This window comes from Anneissia japonica, unplaced genomic scaffold, assembly GCF_011630105.1.
Source record: "Anneissia japonica isolate Jap-2015-1 unplaced genomic scaffold, ASM1163010v1 scaffold287714_len2871179_cov188, whole genome shotgun sequence".
NCBI lineage: Eukaryota > Metazoa > Echinodermata > Crinoidea > Comatulida > Comatulidae > Anneissia > Anneissia japonica.
This window is the reverse complement of record NW_022755542.1, coordinates 671,119-686,985: the sequence shown is the minus strand read 5'-3', so window position 1 is coordinate 686,985 and position 15,867 is coordinate 671,119. Positions and strand designations below refer to the sequence as shown.

At 34.5% G+C, this 15,867-nt stretch overlaps 2 protein-coding genes and 1 non-coding gene across 3 annotated transcripts; 1 reads left to right on the top strand and 2 right to left on the bottom strand.

Annotated features, from left to right (window-relative positions):
* The first annotated feature begins 1,152 nt into the window (after positions 1-1,152).
* On the top strand, positions 1,153-1,225 carry Trnam-cau. The gene has a single exon. It is a non-coding gene; the product is annotated as a tRNA-Met (tRNA).
* A 4,319-nt stretch (positions 1,226-5,544) lies between these two features.
* On the bottom strand, positions 5,545-9,414 carry LOC117123679. The gene is made up of 3 exons (XM_033269678.1): positions 7,841-9,414; positions 7,103-7,466; positions 5,545-6,459 (listed from the first exon to the last, which is right to left on the bottom strand). The coding sequence occupies exons 1-3, from the start codon at positions 9,008-9,010 to the stop codon at positions 6,113-6,115; spliced, it is 1,881 nt and encodes a 626-aa protein (XP_033125569.1). The 5' UTR covers positions 9,011-9,414; the 3' UTR covers positions 5,545-6,112.
* A 154-nt stretch (positions 9,415-9,568) lies between these two features.
* Positions 9,569-14,641, bottom strand: LOC117123684. The gene is made up of 4 exons (XM_033269697.1): positions 13,726-14,641; positions 12,694-13,106; positions 11,705-12,365; positions 9,569-11,190 (listed from the first exon to the last, which is right to left on the bottom strand). Exons 1-4 carry the CDS (start codon positions 14,408-14,410, stop codon positions 10,865-10,867), a joined length of 2,085 nt encoding a protein of 694 aa, XP_033125588.1. The 5' UTR covers positions 14,411-14,641; the 3' UTR covers positions 9,569-10,864.
* Positions 14,642-15,867: the final 1,226 nt, after the last annotated feature.

Sequence of the window (15,867 nt, the reverse complement as noted above, 5' to 3'; positions counted from 1 at the left end):
TTTTTTTTTTGGTAACGTCAGGTTGAATAACTTCTTATGGTTTCACGGTCACCAATCTATAATTAAGGTCATTGGGGGTGGAGAGTCTACCATGTCGCTATACCATTACCTGAGAGGGGGAGGAGTCTACAATGTCGCATTACCATTGCCTGAATATCATTAGACCAAAGTTGTTGGTACAAAATTATGCTTTATTATGACGTATTGCAACAACAGGTCAACGTTTTATGTACGTTTGTTTAATGATCTTGGAGATGAGTAATGTGTACAGTCATAGCTACGTTTTAGGTACGTTTGTTTAATGATCTTGGAGATGAGTAATGTGTACAGTCATAGCTACGTTGTCGGTACGTTTTTCCCGATATGAATGGGTAGTAGCCAGTGACTCAATGGCTGATACGATGTTAAAAAGTACTGACAGCAATGAATTGGTTTTTAATACCATGGATTTGGCCCGTGCCTCCAAAAATTGAGTACTTCTCGTTTTCATTCTGACATATTTTAGTATCTTTGGGTTTATCCTCCCCTCTCAAAACATACTAAATAAAAAAGTATGGATATTAAAATGATGAAAATTACGATAGGGCTACATAACAATTATTTCAGACATTAAAGTATCTTACATCTTGTTTACATGATTTTTCAAAAGTTCGGAAATGTTTTTTTTTTTTTTTTTAGGTTTACTAATAGCAATGATAACCACATTGCGAAGAACTGCGTTCTATAGTTATGCGTCTTTAATCAGCTTAGGCTAAAATATATGAATGCATATGTATACGTGATGTGAAATAATATTCATAATTTACTTTGATGTAAACGAAATTGTATTGTTAATTTAACATATGGATGAATACATTTGGCATGCAGCCGGAAAGTGTGTAAACTCCTGGGTTTTCGTTGTGCTCTGTTTCAATCATATTATATTTATTTTTTTTACAACAGTTACAATATATTTAATTTACCGATTTGATACTTTTCATTTAGTTATAGAAATAATAGTAATGATGATGATTTGTGTCTGCTGTTTTTGGTAAATAAATATATAAATAAAAATAAAATGAATGAATAAATGAATGATGAATGAATTAATGAATTAAATAAATAAATTATATATATATGCTACTGATATAAATATGTCAAATTATAGAAAATGCCTTCTTGGCGCAGTCGGCAGCGCGTCAATCTCATAATTTGAATGTCGTGAGTTCGAACCTCACAGGGGGTATTATTATTAATATTATTATTAACGGCGTAAACTCAGTAACAAAAATAGAAAGAAAAAATATGGAATTATAATATATATGAATATAAAAGCCGCAGAATAGTAGGGGAAGGGAGTAGAAGAGGAGGATGTAAAGTTATGTTTTAGAGAATTAGAGAGCATGATAGGAAGTTTAACAATAGGCCTATGTATGGGGAGGAAGAAGAACATGGACATATATTGTGAATATGGAAAGAGGGTAAATAAGGGCAATGCCCTTCAGAGTGGAGAGGAAAGTATGCGGGGACTAGGAAAGCGGAAAGGGGGAGAATGGGGGTTAGGCAAGTATCTGAACGACAATTGTTATTGCTGATATATTAATTATAAAACTTATTATTACAATAATTGTAATAATACAAATGTTTATATTTTATTAAATAATATTATATTAAAGTACTATTACATTAATAATGATTATAATAATCAAAACTATATCATTAAAATAACATTATCGAAGTATAATAGTAACTGCCTCCTTGGAGCAGTCGGCAGTGTGTCAGTCTAATATAATTTAAGTCTTGAGCTCGGCCTTACAGGGGGAAATATTTACTAAAGAGTGCTGATTAAAACTAAGTAATACATTGTAAGGGGAGGTAGTAGATGGCAGGGGGAGTAAGTTGAGTGAGTGATGTAGTGGGGCAAAACCGGATTATGAGAATACGAGTAGAGCATTAGAAAGACATGGGTGTGCCGCGGAGGTCAACAGGAGGAACAAGAAAAATATGTGAATAGGAATAAGGGTAGCGTAGAGACAATGTACTATGTATTGGAGACTAGGAAAGATGGTTATAGTATGTATATAGTACGGTACCTGGCCAAAACAAGCGGAACCATCCCATTTATAGTGTAGCTCTTTGAAAATAATTTGATATTTTAATTTGCTTCTGTATGTTCCTTGTTAAATTAATCGTATTGTATCTAGATTATCGGACAAAGTTTATTGAAAATATTTTATTATGTTTAAAAGTTTGGTAAATTAAAAATATTTTTTAAGTAGTTCTGGTACCGTCATTTAATTGGATTCTTGGTTTCTGTTAATTTAATTTAAAATCTATTAGAACTCGAAAAATCTCATTTATGCTGCCGTACTGTTAGCAGTCGGGAACAAATTGTGTGTACAGTCCATGTCATGATCCTGTTTGGATTAATGCTTTATTTAAGACTTAAATTTGCTGCAAGTTATACATTTAGAAGGTGGGAAATTTTCGAATATCTTTCTTCAATATCAATTCATCAACAATTTCAATCAAACAATTTTGTAAGCAAATTTAAATATTTCTGGACAATTTTGAAATCTTTTTCTGATATTTTATTTTCAAAGTATCGTTTTGTGTTGAAGCATATTTTACATTTCAGGCAATTTTTTCAATTGTATAAATTCAGAATTGTAACAAAAAAAAAAAAAGATCAAAATGAAATTGTTTAAGAATTATTTTGTTCATCTAGCTTAAACATTTAAACATTTTTTTTTATAGATTTCAATTTAAATATTTGATAAGCTTATAATTAGAATATAATGTTTAGAATTGCTTCTGTGTAGTAACACCAATCTGTATCACAGCTGTCTCTTATACACATCTAGATGTGTATAAGAGTACAGTATATATATATATATATATATAGATAAAGATGATGATGACGATGACGACGATGATGATGATGATGATAATATAAATGAAAACATGAACACGATGATGATAATTTAAGAGTAAAACAACTTTAGAATTATATATCAATTTGAAACCGACGATAAATCAAAGCAATTTTTTTTTCTTTGATAACCTCAGATTTATTAATATGCTATATAGGCCTAGTATATTTCTGATTTTTTTTTTTCAATTATACACTATAGGCATAAACTGTTGCCTGTCTGGCAAACGTTAAATGGTACATGATAATGATTTATGACGTATCCAACAACAGACCAACGTTTTGGGTACGTAAGTTTTATGACTGTGAGTAATGCATGCAAGACATGGCATGCGCGTAAGTTCGTTTTGTTCACGATACGATACGCATGGATACGGTTGACTCATTAAATCGGGCACGGACAATGACTGCTAAGAAGTTATAAGAAGACAAAAGCACTGCAACAAAATGGAATTTTAATCCATTATGATTTTGACCCCGTGCCTCCGACAATGGGATACTCCGTAGAGGGTGCTGTATTACATAGTACCTGCTGAACATAAGGTGCAATTAAGATTAGTTGTTTTTTCTATTAAAATAAACACCTCATTCGATCACATTTTACCTCCGTCTCAAATTGCTCTTATTTTCTTCTTGGCAATCAAAACTTTAAATGTTGACTAGTGTATAGATGACACAAACTCAACAGCTAATTTTGAACATATTGCAATTATTACACAAATGAAAATAGGGCCAAGTTGAAAATCAAAATTCGGAGAGACAAAACAAAGTGATGCTTATCCTATGAAACCAACTGACCTATAAGTAGGGGTTTTTTTTAATTGTTTGGAAAGGTAGGTCAAGTTAACCTGCGCATATATCCAATGTCATGACCAAAACACATCAGTTGTCACTGGTATTTTAGCAAGGCTAATAAATTGGGCCTAGGTAACTGTACCAAGGTAAAGTATATACACAGTGAAAAAGTTCAGTACTGTACTGTACTTGAATGATGATATTTAAAAATTTAAACATTAAAAATAAAAGTCCAATATTAATAGATCCTACAATAGCCCCCATCTAGTTACAAAGTAATGAAAAAAAAATTAAATTCGAACGACAGTCACAAAACGTTTAGGAAAATGTACATGGAGTCCTGAGCGTGTTGTTCTAATGTTTGGTTGTGTTTCAGGAGCTGTAGGCCTACTACAAGATGGAGTTCGTGTGGGTATTGATTGTTCAGGGCACATTTTAAGCGATCAATAGTCTTGTCGAGTTCCGAGATCAGCTTTAAAATGTTTTGGTGTTCGCGAAATTACCTTGTTTATAAGTGAAATCATTAATATCAATCATTCAATAACAATAATTAATAATAATAATAATAATAATAATAATAATAATAATAAAATGGGCCGATATTGACCAATGATGATGGCGATGATGAACATTTTAAAATTCATTAATTATATGACCTAAAATTTAAGCTTAAAACATATGACAATCTAGACATTAAAAAACTTCACTGAACTACACATACAGTCAATAATTTAATATACTCAATTAGTATGAAAGATGAACACAACATAAATAATTTTATATAACACACCTCATGGTGGCGCTATTTAAACAAAACACAACAACAAAAACGCCAATAATGTTTGAGTCATCAAAAGAGAATACCCGGCAATCGCGGAGTCCTTGTTCTTTTCCTTAATGTTAACATTGATCTGACATGCCCACAAAAATAATACACACATTTTTATATCAAAAATGTTTGTTTATACTCGCGTTACAGTATAAAAAAAAAATGTTTACTGCCTGTTTATCAGGTCATGGTTAAAACAGTACGTTCTCAGTAATCCTGGAACTGTAGTACAGTATTTGCCTTAATGCCTTCATCTCAGGCTATAAAGTCTAGGATCACCATGCTTCTCAACGTAATCAATATTTGTAATAAAAATTTAATTGGCTTGATAAAATGGGAGGAACTCTTTGATAGGATTGAGTATTTGCGCCATATTGCAAATGCGCCATACGGCAAATGGGCCATATTGCACACAAGACCAATATCAAGGTCTCATTTGAAAAACAGTGCACTATCTTGCACTATCTTAATTTGTATTTCAGCCCTCCAACTGAAACATGAGAGCAGCAATAAGATTTGAACCAGGAATCAGTGCACAGGCAGTGCCTACCTAAGTTTAGCTGACTTAACTACTGTATTCTTAGTCTTACCAGGGTTAACATGCTGGTCTTGCCATGCTTGCTTGTTATAAACCGCATACATAGATTCTAGGCATCTGATTGGTTAAGAAGCAGGCAATAGAAAGCACTAAAATAAAACCACGAATTGAAGTCCTGGGCTTCATCTTTTTTGTTCAAACTTTTCGATATGGGCTTCTTTTCGAGGTTACATTTGCAAAGTAAATGGGGGAGGGGGGGCTTCTTTTCAAAAGGAATGCTGTAAATTTTGGGAATTTGTATTATAAAACAATAAATAAGGCCACTGTAACACCAATCTGTATCACAGAGTGTATTAACTGGCATTAAACTACTGTAAAAACAAGCATGTTTATTTATTTTGTTTTCTGAAATTTATGTACAGTGTATGTACTATACTATATGGAAAAGAAACCCATGGGCTTCTTTTCGAGGCTAATTTTGCAAACTAAAGAGGGGCTTCAATTCAAAATGGGCTTTTTCTTGAAATTAAGCCCATTGGGCTTCAATTCGAGGTTTTACAGTTATTACCCTATGGGATAGTACTTTTTTGCCCTGCTGCACAATGTGCAATCTCTAGGCCGCATTGCTATGTAATTTATGACACACACGAATGGTAAAGGAGACGCAACCTCTACAACGCTGAGAGAGATTGGCCCTTTGATCGTCTGGGCCTAGGAAGTAAGCCTAGGCCTACTTGGTGCGTACTATTTTCATTACTTTTTAGGAGGTCTCGTAGAATCTATGTATTACGTATATAAAACAAATATTGACTGCTCTAGATTCGGGGAATGCTGAAATATATAGCCCCTCAGTGATGTGGAGACCGTAGTCTATCTTCCCTCGGGCCTGCCCTCGGGAAAATAGACTACAGTCTCCACATCCCCTCGGGGCAATAGATTTCACCATACCCCTCATGAGCAGTCAATATTTGTATACTACTCCATAAAACAATTAAGTTGGATGCCCACATATACAATGGTTGTTAATTTCCACTGTTCACTAGCTAGTATGATAAGCATCCGAACATGTCGTCTTGTAATCTGCCATTGTATGATAACGTTTAAAACAAGGAGCCGGGCACATTGGCAATATACATTGTTCGCAGATGAATTCCGTTCGATGACGCTTCACTGCAGGGTTGGAACAGACAATACACTGGGGTTTGGATGGCTGGCCTAATGGGGTCCTGCCCTTGTTCACTGCTACAAAATGGCGTTCAGTTAGACGCTTAAATGGCATCTTTATTCCTCGTTCCTCTCGTTCTTCCGCAGTTTCTTCGTCATCTGATAATGCATTGCCGCAATCAGTCATAGGAGGGCAGTGTGTATCTGTCGCAATGGCTGTTCCTGCAACAAATTGGAGAATACTTTTACAATAGTCATTGAATTAATGTTTTATTGAAAAACTTTACCAGGGCAAATTAATTTTTGCTTTGCCGAAGCACCGTGACTAAAACTTCAGGGTTGGTGGATCAGTGAGTTTTATTATTGCCTTCACTCATCCTCTGCCTGTGTGAGAATGGCAAAAACAGGGCTAAATTCATGGACCAGGGATTCAAATTTATTAATTCCTGAAAAGTGGACTATGAACATAATGATACGTCAAGGAAAACAGACATTTTATTATTAAGCTCTATGAACTGGAACCACATTAGCAACATAACTAGGGATTTTAATCAATATACTTTTAAAAATGCTCTCAATTCATTGGTGTCTCTTCTATTTTGTAATTAACTATTTTGTAATTTAACTCCTTTTTTTCTTTTTCAAATTATCATTTTTGTATTTTTATCTTATACCACAATGAAACCAGTGCCTTTGCATTGAGCGTGTCATCCAGTATAGTTGATCAAATAAACAAATGATGGGATTATATCATTTACTATGATGAGCATATTCACACTAATTAATGATTACAGTATAATGATCATTATATTGAATATATGTTAATAGTGCTGGTGATTATTAAATAAATTAATAAAATAATTACCTTTGGTTATATTCTCATTGGTTGTATAAAGTTGATTGGGTGTTCCGACGGGAATTCCTTGATCACTGTCTTCAAGCATTTCATCAACACCAGATTCATATAATTGATTATCTTCATCATCCTCTAAAAGTACGTCGTCTGAGTTATCTTGAAATCCTTCCGGCTGTACTTGGTTTTCCAGAATTACTGCATGCCCAATATATTCATCTCCTTTAGAATTGGGTCCCGTGCTGATGTTAGATACGGATTCGCCGAGATATCCAGTACCTGTAGGCCTCATTGTTTCGTTTATGACCATTACTTCTTGTTTTACCTGGACATCAGTTGAGGAAGCTTCCATTGGTCTTGTTGATTGGTTAAAATTCTATGAAGTATAAAAAATTCATCTTTTCCATCCAATCATATCATCTTGTACTGTACAACTTTTTTAAAGTAAATGAATAGTTAACATTTAATACATTACGGTGAAACTTTTAAACAAATCAAATTGTTTATCTCATAACCTTTCAACCAATCATATAGCTCATCTTATAAAACTTTTTAATCTGAAATGCTCCCGTTCACAACTTTTCAACCAATCAAATAGACCATATCTCATACAAATTTTCAAACAAAATATATTTTTAGCATTTTTAGAAATGTTCAGTCACTCTAAACAAGGTCAAGGGCCACTCAAATAGTATAGTAAATAGTTTATTCTTTCCATGTAAAAAAAACCAAAAAAACAAGTCAACTTACAGAAACTGAAGAGCCACTACTTCTGTTTTGAAGCCATTTTATCCCCGTTGTCCGTAGGCATTGGTTGCTGTACAGACGTGAGCACCCGGCTGCGATTGATATTTGCCTCATTTTACCTGAAAGAGTGTTAACCCCAATTGGTACACCAGCATACCATGGTTCATCATCATCAGGTGCTACCTTCTTTGGAGTCTGCCAAAAGGAAAGACAAACCGGATGCAATTTTGAGGTGTACTTCAAAAAAGCTTGCAAGGGACAAAGACTGTTTCCAGGTTCTTCATACAATCTGCCACCCACACTGGTGCCAGCATCCTCCATGTTAATCCTCTGTAATTGGTCTTTATGGATAATATACCGAAATCCTGCATCATCTGTCTGCAAAATGAAATCATTCTTGTTCATATCACGCAAATTCTGTCGTCCACGACTACATAAAAACATTGTTATGTCCACAAAGACTTTGTTCTGAAGTCCCAACGGAGTATTAATATTCAGTGCCCCTGACGTCTTTATTTTTAAGAAGTCTGAGTCGGAAATGAATGTCTTAGACCGGACAACAGCTAGACCTGCCTGCTTAAGTCTTAAAAGTATGGCTCTGAAGACTTTAATGCTCTCTCTGAAATCTTTATCCCTTGTTATATCCCAACCATGGATTTCTTGGAAATGTCGCTGCAGACCAAATTTGATTCCATGCATGGATTTGTGTGTGTATGAACTTCCATCGTGTCTGCGTAATGCTGCATAAAATTTCACAAGGAATGAGTCTGCTTCCTTAGATGAAAGACTTTCAACATCTGCAAGACTGCTACCAATCGAGTGTGCATAATCTGAGAGAATAGTAACTGCATATTTTATTTGCCTTTTTGTATTTATTGACTCCGAAGAATCCTCTGTCAACCCCTTTAATTCAGTTGAGCTGATTGGTGGAAATCGCTGTTGTTGCGTATCGTTTAGCGTTGAGTTGTTAACAGCTACGCCTATCATCGCTGGCGGACTAGAAGAAGAATCTGCTGAAGAAGGCCTAGCATCATTATTATGAGGCCTAGGCCTAGCCCTATTCACCGGATATTGATTAGGCTGTCTTTCATTTATGGAGGCCTTTAATAAAACATTCAATTCAGCTAGAGTAATATGTGCAAATCGTGACTCCCTCGAATTATTGTCCGCCATTGTAACATTCAGATTCTCGATGCGATAGTCGGTGTGTAGCTAGCTATAACCATTCCATGACGTCGATCGTGAACATAGAATTAACATATCATTATCATCACATGTCACGTTACCAGCCAATCAAAGTACATTAGCTGGATGCAATGGTAGAAATATGATCTGGCTTCAATTCAGTGCAAGATACATTTTTAAAAAGGTCTTTATAGCGAATGTTTTTAATTATTCAACAATGTGAACACATTTGATCGTTGATAAAGTTTCTGGTTTCAATATCATTTGTTATGGTTCTCACAGTTGCCTCTCCAGATGATTCCAGGAGTAATATGGTCGACTATACAGTACTTTTAACCAATCATTAATTTTCATTATGAATTTTAACCATTGTCGATATTTAATTAAAAAAAAAAAAAAAAAAAACCCAGTTGCATCTTATCGTAGGAGGCCTACTTTCAAGCACTGCGTACTTATTTTTCAGGGCCTCAGTGTGGTGTATAAATGACTTCTCAATCAATAATCTTCCAAGTTAATTAACTTTGATTTGCAATAAAAAGAATAAAATTCTCATTTTTTTTATCTCTATGCCAACAGGGTTTGGAGAGAAGCTTCCCCATCCCATTCGGGAAGCTTCTATCCAACCCCCGTCTGCATAGAGATAAAAAAGAGTATTTTTCCCATATTAGTAGACTCTAAAATCGATTAAATAAGCCTGTGAAACCCCTAAATTGTAATAGTTTCTGGAGGATTCGCCTCCTGGATCACTGCTGACAGATTTTAAACGATGATCGACCACGCTAAGTTCTTCTGCTCTAGTCCGGGAATCGGTTTGGCAAATTTTGTGCCACCCTTGACATCCTGATAATACGAAACATCGAAGCACGCTAGTGTACTCTCGATAACGTTCATAGGTAGGACAATTTTCTTGGTTTGTTTTTTCTCTCGCCAATTGCTCTGGAACAAAAGCGATTTTGAATGTTTTATGTCAAGGAGGAAAGAATGAATAAAATATATTTCTCCTTCCTTCCTCTTCAACCAAATAGAAGCAACTAAATCAGCCTCAGATCCAGAATTAATTCTGTATTTTGATCAATTAATGATTGTTGGAAAAACATAAATAAAAAATTTCTATGGCCATTTCAGAATTCATCAGTAAATCCATAATTAGAAAGTAACCACATGTTTCCATCCAGATTTTAATTTGTATTTTTGTGTACTTTATGATACACACCAAAACATTTAGGCGGAACCAGAACCATAATTCTTACATGGGTGCAGGCTGGGGATGCCGATGCATTCCCCATTATTCATGTATTATCATTAATACTATCATTGAGTTTAAACATTATTTATAAATAATATTAATAAATATAAACTCTTTAAATAAGAAAATGTACAATGTACATAGACTTCAACATAAATATCATAATAAATTATTAATTTATGTATGGAAATGTCAACAATTATATTACACTGTATATTGAAAGGTACCAGGTACCCATTTATATGCCTGGGTGGAGAGAAGCAATGCAGATAAAGTGCCTTGCTCAAGAACACCAACGAAATCCACAGCGAGGTATTGAAACCCTGATATCGAGGCTGGGAAATTAAACCACTTGTCTAAACATGCTCCTTGTGGAGCAAATAGACTACACTTCCTTAATTTGCAAAAACACTAAACACTAAACATCTCATCTGCCAGTCAAACACACACCCTTTCATGTCACTACCCTTCCACTTTCATCTCTACCCCTCCCCATTGGTTCTAATTATCAATAACCTTACTGTATTGTTGATTGCCCCCCCCCCACCTTAACCAATTTGTAACTCCTACAGCTTATGTTCACCTATCACATAACATTAGCTGTTGTGATATTCGTAGGAGCATTTTGCTTTGTATTCTGCCATTGTATGATAACGTTTGAAGCAAGGAATCGGACACATCGGCAATATACATTGTTCGCAGATGAATTCTGTTCGATGACGCTTCACCGCAGGGTTTGAGCAGACAATACACTGAGGCTTAGACGGATGGCCTAGTGGAGTCCTGCCCTTGTTCACAGCTATAAAATGGCGTTCAGTTAGTCGCTTAAATGGCGCCTTTATTCCCAAATCCTCTCGTTCTTCCATGCTTTCTTCGTCATCATTTAACAAAACACTGCTGTTATTTAAAGGACAAAAGTCATCTGCGGAATATACAAGATACATATATCAGGTTTTATTTATTGTACACACTGTTATCATTTTCAAATATTTCAATAAAGATGGATTATTCCAGTCAACAAGAATCTTGTTATAATAATATGATGATAAAAATTATGATATTGATTACTGGTATTTTAAGAATGATGATGTACTGTAAATGATAATAATGATTATCATGGTAGATAAAGACAGGGAGATAAGGATAGGAGAATGTTCATTATAAGGTTGATAAAAATAAAGACTGTATCAAAAAATACTTAAAATTATGATGTTTATGATGGTGAAAATTAATATCAATAATGATAATGATAATGACTAATGAAGATGACGACGATGATGATGATGGGGGTGGTGATGACGATGATGTGGATGATGATGATTGTGCCAATGGGGATGAAAAGTATATATTCTGCTGAATGTTGACCACAAAATCAAGACAATGATGTTGGATAAGTGATGTAGGTCTAATTGACTGATATCCCTATACACACTTACTTTCTTCTGTATCAAGAGCTTCTGTATGATTTTTGTGTGTGTTTCTAACTGCATCACCTCCAACGCCTGCAAATGCCTCATCCACATACAACTGACAGCTTTCGTCGTTCATTACAACAGAATTTACCTGACCAATGCCAACAGCATTTGACCGGCTAGGTTCATCCATTAATCGTTTCTCCAATGGTCTAGTTTCCTCTATCATACTATTCTGTAACTCTGTGATGACCCTATGTTCTTCAAATTCCTTGTTATTAGGATCAGGAACCTGTGTATTCTTGATCCCTGATACTTGATCTCCTATATATTCCAAAGGATTCAACATTCCTTCCACCATCTCCTCTTTAATATGGACATCTGGTGATGTTGTTGTCATCAGTAAAGTTGGTACTGCTATTGATGTTGTTGTCATCATCTGAGATGCTGGCAGCATTAGGGACGTGGCTTCCATTTGGGTTGTGGTTGCCATTGATGATGCTATTGGCAATTCTGATGGCAGTGTTACTGCCCTGGGTGAAGTTGTTGCCATTGGCAATCTTGTTGACATAGATGATACTATTGATATTGGTGATGCCGTAGTGAAGGGCGATCTTGTTGCTGTTAGTGACGGTGTTGCCACTGGTATCGATGCTTCCAATTGTGAGGACACTTGGCCTACATTCTGAAATAAGAACATATAATATATTATATTATTTAAGCGCCTCATTGTTTAATGTTGGCACTATAGTAGAAAAAATATAGATTAAGCACCCCCTCTTTTTTGAAAATAGGGTCTATGACTAATTGAAGGGTTCACTGCCAGCCAACACTACAGTAATCGATGCATTTTATTATTATTAATTATTATAATTATTACAGTCTTATTATTATTATTATTATTATTATTATTATTATTATTTATTTTGTATTATTATTTGGTAAAATCCATGATTAATGTTTAAACTTTGAAAAGTGGCACTTTTAAACCATTATACCCCAATCTGCATTACCCTTAATTGCATAACATTTTCACTTCTTTTTCCTTCACAGGATGGTGGCTGTCTGTTTGCTTGCTTCCTTGGTACCACTGAAGATGATAAGTTCCAACTAATTCTCCTTTTCATCCCTTTATCAAGCTGGTCTTCACTCATCATTTCTCGGAACTCATACCATTTTCGATCAAGCTCCAAATTTGAGGTTGCTCGTATGCACTGGTTGGTGTAAATCTGAGACAGGTTGGCTGCAATGGATATGTTACGCATCATCGACCCCAAAGCATTGTGGCCCATGTTAACATTTAGGTACCAAATAGGGTAGTTTTCCCCGACGACACCTTGTTTTGGTCTCTGCCACATGTTTGGGTTCCTGGGACTCAATTTGGAGATGTACTTCATAAAAGACTTCACAGGACATAGTCTATCACCTGAAAAGAAAAGGCAAATATACATAAACATATTTACTTCAACAAAAATAAAAATTAAGTGCAACATTTAAAATCCCTTCTCCAAAGTAAGATAAAGCAAATAAATTATAGAATTGAGTTTTAAATTCCAAATAAGAAATGTTTTAGTAATTTTGTATACATCTAAGAACACAAAACAACAATAACAATAGCAATAACCATGGCAATAACAACATTATCAATAATAACATATAATAGTAAATAATAATAACAATGACCATTATAATAAATAATATTAAAATTATTATTATTAAAATTATTATTATTATTATTATCAATACTAATATTCTTCCAAGTAATAATAATAATAATAATAATAATAATAATAATAATAATAATAATAATATGCGCTAAGTCGATTAAAGGGGAATATCTTTTGTGTTAATTTCCCCTTAATGTCATGTTATTTTCCCCTTAACGTCGTTTTTTTAATTGTTAATTTCTCCCCTTAAGGTTAGGTTTTAGTAACATAATAATAATAATAATAATAATAATAATAATAATAATAATAATAATAATAATAGTAATAATAATAATAATAATAATATTAAACCAATGCTATGATGACGTGCAAACTAACCTACTAGTTCATACATTCTGGCATCCCTGTCATCAAGATGGTTTCTTCTAAGATAACTGGCTGTTTGATGGACAAACCTGGAACCATTGTTATCTATAGAAACTTGAAAGTCCGATCTCTTCATTACATGGAGGTCCTCACGTCCCTTTTTGCATAGATGGAAAATCAAATCGAAAAACACTTTTCTCTGAAGACACGTTGGATTATCAGTACCCAGTATATTCTGATCATACATCTTCTGCCTATCTTCTAGTGTGATAGGCTGTTTATGGCGTACTATGTCTTTACCATCCTGCTTTAACCTGGCAAGAACAGCACAGAACATCTGATTAGAAGGCCTAAATCTAGCATCATTTATAACATCAACATTCCTAGTTGTAACAAAATGCCTTTGCAAGCCATAGCGGAGAGATATCATGCTTTTCTTCATGTATATTTCACCGTTCCTTTGCCGCACTTCTGCATAGAATCTCGTCAATACCTCGTCCAACTCGGCGATGCTAACTGTGTAACAGTCAGCAACAGTTTTAACTTGTAGGTCTGCTTTTTGCATGATATAGTCAGTAAATACTCTCACAGCATTTTGGATGATCAGTTTTGTTGTCGTCTTACTGTTAGTAGATTCCATAACATTACTCATTTCGTTGTCACTCAAAGTAGGATGCGTTTGATTTAGCGAAGCCATCGCGGTAACACTGAACAAAATAATGGCGTCCGCATAAGAATGCAATAGGCTCACAATACTATCATGTGATACAGCCCGTCTATTGACTCGCTACAGCTCACATCGCAGTACACTTACTACCAGGTCAATTGTTTACTCCTTCCAATAGCGCGTAATTTATTCGAACCAATCAGAAGATTTCCTTTCGTACAGTAATATTATTTTTAGATTTGATCTCACGGGCCCGAAAGATAATCTCCGCCGTGTTAAAGCAATCGTTACCTGATACATTTGGGTGAAACTCTTTCCGCTAAGATTATTTGATTTTTTTTTTTTTTTTTTTTTTTTTTTTTTTTTGGCAATTTTAAATTAGGCCTATACTTTTGATTGTACTATGCCAGCGGTCATAACACAAAATTAGGTGTCGCGGGAAATTTCTGTGTGGACGTGTCATCAGTTCAATCGTTATAGTCAAATTTAGTTCGTCGCTTTATCAATGTAATTGATAAAAATACAAAAACCTTACCATCCACTTCAAGTCTCACATAATGTTTTGAAAAAACAAGTTTTCCACATGTACATAGTAGCGAAATGTATTTTTACGAATTGTCTTTTTGGTACACCAACATTTTATTCCTAGTAAAATGCTATTAACGATCACAATGAACAGAATAAAATACGTACAGAGACGGTATATGGCGGCACAAATTCAGTGTAATGCTTATGACTTGAAAAGACGGCATGACAAAAACAAAACAAAGAGACAGGATGGCAGTACAGGGAGTTCTTTATTGACTTGAATTAGGCCTAGTGTTTTCAGGACAATCGAAATGTACTTTTTAGTTCTTTGGTTCACTGGCTGTTTATTAACATGTAATTTAAGTACGGAATGATTGACGATGAATGTATTGCAAAATAACCCAAATAACCTAAATTTACTAGGTCGGTTGTTTAATAAGAAATGAGCTGCTGCTACCCGGGAATCAGGCATCAAACCCTCCAGTGCATCAAATTTAGCAGAGCTAAGACCCGAGCTAAGAATACCAATCTTCGGAGCGTTTTGATAGTTTTGTTTTCAGGGTTTAAATACTGTTACTGTTACTGGCATTTATAATGCGCCTTTTCCTTCGGTTGCAAAGCGCAAGCCAAGTGTCCTCCAGATTCAGTTTCAATCAAGAGCAACTGATCCACCAGTTCCAGAAAAACTTCTCATACCACACAGAATACAGTCTATGGATAAACAACAACATAAAAAGACAACAAAAGACACAAACAGAAACAAAGACAAGTGAATTTATAGGCAAAAATGGATGGGTTTTAGGTGATCTATTGAAAATATTAACATTAGAAATGTTCTTAAGATCATGAGGAAGATTAAAGTTCCAGAGTTGGGCAGCATAAACTGAATATGAAAAACTATCGATCCTCTTATTATTATTAATTGTTAATTTTTTTTTTTTTTTTTTTTTTTTTTTTTT

What these genes read in the sequence shown, in the direction of transcription:
- LOC117123684 (XM_033269697.1), bottom strand. Translation starts at nt 14,410, where the DNA reads ATGGCTTCGCTAAATCAAACGCATCCTACTTTGAGTGACAACGAAATG. An exon ending in CAGAATGTATGAACTAGTAG is followed by an intron (nt 13,107 to 13,725) that starts GTTAGTTTGCAC and finishes TTTTCTTTTCAG; the next exon opens with GTGATAGACTATGTCCTGTG. An exon ending in AGCTCTTGATACAGAAGAAA is followed by an intron (nt 11,191 to 11,704) that starts GTAAGTGTGTAT and finishes TATATTCCGCAG; the next exon opens with ATGACTTTTGTCCTTTAAAT.
- LOC117123679 (XM_033269678.1), bottom strand. Translation starts at nt 9,010, where the DNA reads ATGGCGGACAATAATTCGAGGGAGTCACGATTTGCACATATTACTCTA. An exon ending in GTAGTGGCTCTTCAGTTTCT is followed by an intron (nt 7,467 to 7,840) that starts GTAAGTTGACTT and finishes TATACTTCATAG; the next exon opens with AATTTTAACCAATCAACAAG. An exon ending in CAATGAGAATATAACCAAAG is followed by an intron (nt 6,460 to 7,102) that starts GTAATTATTTTA and finishes AATTTGTTGCAG; the next exon opens with GAACAGCCATTGCGACAGAT.